Here is a 4,841-nt window from a genome sequence, read left to right on the forward strand (position 1 = left end):
AAAATATATTTTCATTGATGAAAATACACATGAATGGCATTTTTCAAAGTTTTTTTTTATTAAATTCGTCATTTGTTTATAAAAATAAATTAATTCATATAAATTTTTCATGAGACAACTCGATTTGCATTGCTCAAATCGCCTGACTTTTGGTTTTTCCTGTAATTCGTGTTAAATTTGTTTCATCTTAACGTTAAACTTATTTAAAATCTATTGAAGCCGAGCTGTGAGACCCAGCTACATGAAGAGTTGTCGTAGTCAAGTGATGGATTCCTATGAAAATGAATAATGAGGCCATTTTCCATTTCAACCGTTGGCTTAAGAGTTGAAGAGCTGAAGCTGCCGTAGCAAGACAGTTCCAACCGAATTTCATATAGAATTTGTGGCCTAATTAAAATTGGTTGAGGTAAAAGAAAGTTCAATTGGCTGTTATTCCAACTCTTGGCGGTGTCTTCATAGAGCAATTTCTTCGATGAATTTGAGTGAAAAGTGTGATTTGACAGTTCAAGAATGGACACAAGAACGGTATTGTTGTACATATCATAATTGTATGATCCTGATGACGTTGAAAAGGTGCAAATTTCTCCAAGTAGCAGTGGATAGTTCGATGTGAATGTAATCCGTTCGGGCATTTGTATGGACCGTTGCTGTGACCCAGACATGCATCTTCGTTTGCAGTACACCACTCTATCTCGATTCCAAATGTATCTTCGTGGTTGTCGTTTGAAGATTTTCGCTTTATATTCCTTTACTGTCAAAGAAAGCATAATGTCTTCGAATTCATCTGAAGTAAATAAACCGTTGTAATTCACATACAATGCAGTAAATTCGTCGACTTTCATCTCATTGAAGCGAATCGATTGGAGACAATTGCCAAGTTGCGCTTTCAAATGCTCCGAATCATTTTCATTCAAATCATTTTGTTTGCACGAATGTTCGGCCCACATTCGGCAAGCGTTGAATATTTCCGCTTCGCTGCATGTCAAATTCAATTCTAGGATATGCTCCAGTGTTTCTTTGTCACAACGCAAAAATTCGTCCGAAGCAAAAACATCTTTCGGTGTTTCACAGATTCTATTTTCACAAAACTCAATTAACGCTTCATTTTTAACCAACATTGCCAATTGATAGGCCCAACACACATTGTCTAATGTTAGTTGACCTTCGAGAAATGTGGCACAGGCATTGACACAATCAAGGATATCGTATTTATCGGCCAGACGTGCAACCGTTTCAATATTTTCCATCGTTAATTTCACCTCGCTCAAGTAGAAAAACTGAAGAAACTCTTTGAACGCTATGATATCTGCATCGACAATCCGTACGTCTCCTTCCTCTTTCACTGATCCAAAGAACATCGCTCGAAACACTGGACTCAGTACGGCCAGAACTGCCTTATTTGCCGGAATTTTCTGAATTGCATCATCAATGTTAAACTCAAAATAAATGTCACAGAATTCTTCATTGAGATACAATTTTTTCGTTACTTCAGTGGAAGCGCTATTGTACAGAGCGTTAGTCATACTTTGATTTCTACGCAGAAAATATTGAAAATATGTTTGTTTTCACCATATTTTCCGTTCACAAATTTCAAATGTCATAGTTGACAACTTGACTCTTCTTCTTTTCAAATAACACTCGACCCAAACAAACAATATTCAAAGCAGAGTGACGAATTGGCATAGAACGAAAGAGAAAGCATAATGACGAATCTAAATATAGATACATACATAGAACTTTTCGTATCGCGTACAATGTATGTACGAGCCGCACTTCTGTGGGGAATCTCTCGACATTTGTTTATAAAATCAATTTCACGTGTTTTAAGCGCGGACGGTCAAATTTTATATTCTTTTGAAATATTTAATGAGTTGACGATACTTTCATTCGCATTTTTTGAAACAAGAAACTAGATATGGAAATAGATAACGATTAGGTGTCTTCAGCTTTACTGCTGAGCATGAAATAAACTACAAATATGTCGATTGAGAATATGAATGCCATACATTCATACACTGTACCTCATTATTTTTACTGTCGTGACTTTTGTCTCTCTCAATCCCCAAAGTGTTTAAGGGAAATTTTTTGAATTATCATAAAATAATTTGCTTTTACAATATTTTTTGTATCTCTGAATAATGTCATTTTTTTCGATAATTAGTTAAAATAACCAATATCTTATCGTGTTATGATTTAACCGACTGATCCACAAGACTTCTTAATTATTAAGTTCCAAATGCTATTGACTATTAATTAACAACTATGTTTACCAAAACGGTTATATACGGAATTCCCATATTACTTGTCCAGCTAATTTTGAATGAAAAGTGAACGTCAGCGAAATCTTCATTGGAATTTGTATTTTGTGTCCATTTGATCGTATTATGCAGGTCAAGGGAGATAATATGAAAACCAAACAAACACGTGCAAAACTAATCCGGTCGAAAAGTCATGCAAAAAAGACTAATTACACTTTCGAATGTGCATACATATATGCGAATGGATTTATTTCGGTACTTCTTAGAATTGGGTTGCTTTTTTACAGTTCCAATCAGTTCCAACAAACAAGCGCAAACATTACAAAAATGATTATCTAGTGTGTAATTTGAGGAACACAACATGGCGATCCGAATTTTCTTCACTTTTGAACAAAGTCAACCCAAATGTCCCAAAAAAAATATTCTTCCGTATTTTGCATAGTCAGATTTCATACGTTTCATTCTGAAAATTGAATGCATATCTCTATTCCATATGAACACATAAATTCTGTCCTTTAAAACATAACGAAAGACAAAACGTTTGACAATCTCGTCTCGATTTCATTTTAATTGAGTAAGAAATGTGAATTTTCATTAAAATGATTTGAAAGCATCTAAGCTAGTATTGTTATTTATAGTGTGTTAATTCGGTGCTTCCTTTGTTTTTCAGATAACATTTTATTTAACAAGCACATTTCACAGTTTGACAGCACGTATTCTGATTCTTGCAAAATATTTGTTCAGATCATGCACACAGTGAAATAAATTTCTCCAAGTAGCAGTGATTAGTTCGATGTGAATGTAATCCGTGGTCGAAGAAAGCATAATGTTTCCGAATTTTTGTTTCTGATTTTTTTTTATCAATTTTAAACTCAACATAAATATCACAGAATTCTTCAATGAGATACATTTTTTTCGTTACTTCAGTGGCAGCGGTATTGTACAAATGTTAATCACACGTTCAACGCAGAAAATGTTTAAAACGATATTTAGAGAAAGAGAGAAAGAGAAAGAGAGGGAGAGGGAGTGAACGAAGAAAGGGCTGATGAAACTAGTCCGATAAGTGTTTTGACATAATCAACAGATCGACCGCATAGCAATGATAACAGCACATCAATACACAACACCTACCGAAATGTCAAATGAAATACTAACACACATGAACCGATGTGGCCGAAAAAAATATCGGTTTGCATTGCAAATGTCTTCTTGTTCGCTGTCAAACAATAAATAATCAGTTCAAACATTTCGTCGTTTCGATTGATCAACATTCTAGGATATTTTGCTTTGTTTGTTTTATTTCACCGTAATGTCTGAAGTGAGTTTCATATTTATTTGTTCTAATTTAAATTTTCGCTTTCAATTGGCAACAGAAATTTGGGTTAAAAATGGACATTTTTGGTTTTTTTTTTCTTGAAGCCAAATTTCCAGATACAAAACTTCATACACAAAATACGCTACTACAGCGACTGTTCGAAGGATTTAGAAGAGCTGATGATTAAAGCCGATAGCTTCTTGGAAAGGGCTCATAATTATCGCTCCCCTGACGTAGAATATGCCATGCGCAGTTTAGTATGAATCGTTGAATACGTAAAATTCAGTGCGCCAAATGCTGCTTTAGTACCAATGTTATATCGAAGGCTTCTAAAATGTAGTGTATTTCACTTATGTTGTGTTTTATAGGGACGAGCTCTTGATCTTCATGTCACCGTTTCAATCACTCAAGCTGGGTTTTTGTTGTCGATAGCATCGGATATGTGTCCCATCCTGAAGTATTTGCCCACGGTCGATGGAGTGAGTTACAGCTAAACGATAGATTTTTTTTTCATGAAAAAAGAGACAGATTTACACTACCGTGCAAAAGTTTGGAACCACTAGGTATTTCTCATACAAATTGACCATTTTTGGTGGACTCATTAACATATTTCGGAAACACCTGCACTCTTGATATTTTGTGCATAGTTTCTACAACGTTTCAATAGTAAATCACAGAGGTTTTTTCAAAAAATATTCACGTATTTAAAAAATATATCAATTTGAATTTGATCTCTTTTAATCTTCATACAAATTTGATCATTTTTCACACAATACAAATTCAAATCGCTATATTTTTGAAATTCATGAATATTTTTTGATGAAACCTCTGTGATTTACTATTGAAACGTTGTAGAAACTATGCACAAAATATCGAGAGTGCAGGTGTTTCCGAAATATGTTAATGAGTCCACCAAAAATGGTCAATTTGTATGAAAAATACCTAGTGGTTCCAAACTTTTGCACGGTAGTGTATATATGCTCTACGCTCGCATAATTTATATTTCTTTTCTGACTTTTAGAATGTACTACGAGAAGCTTTGAAAAGAACAACTTCACACTCAGAACGTACTTATGTAAACACATTTGCAGTTTCCACCCAAATAGAAAAACTGGATCAAGCCGTAAGTATACTTTTCGCTGTAGTCTTGATTATTGGAATGAAAAAATATCAGATAACACTGGCACAGTTTCATCTTATTGGTGTTTACTTAAGTGTTTCCTGTTTAATAAGTTCATATCGAAAATTAAGCACCCCTCTATTGGATT

General features: G+C 34.2%; 1 protein-coding gene across 1 annotated transcript; it reads right to left on the reverse strand.

Moving 5' to 3' along the window:
* Positions 1–203: 203 nt before the first annotated feature.
* On the reverse strand, positions 204–1,523 carry LOC129577089 (BTB/POZ domain-containing protein 2-like). The gene has a single exon (XM_055463551.1). It carries the CDS (start codon positions 1,521–1,523, stop codon positions 204–206), a length of 1,320 nt encoding a protein of 439 aa, XP_055319526.1.
* Between the last annotated feature and the right edge of the window lie 3,318 nt (positions 1,524–4,841).

Source organism: Sitodiplosis mosellana, unplaced genomic scaffold, assembly GCF_009176505.1.
Source record: "Sitodiplosis mosellana isolate CC-2019 unplaced genomic scaffold, AAFC_SMos_1.0 Smas_scaffold_6197, whole genome shotgun sequence".
NCBI lineage: Eukaryota > Metazoa > Arthropoda > Insecta > Diptera > Cecidomyiidae > Sitodiplosis > Sitodiplosis mosellana.

Bases quoted from the DNA above. Each gene is read 5' to 3' on its own strand.
- LOC129577089 (XM_055463551.1), bottom strand. From the start codon at position 1,523: ATGACTAACGCTCTGTACAATAGCGCTTCCACTGAAGTAACGAAAAAA.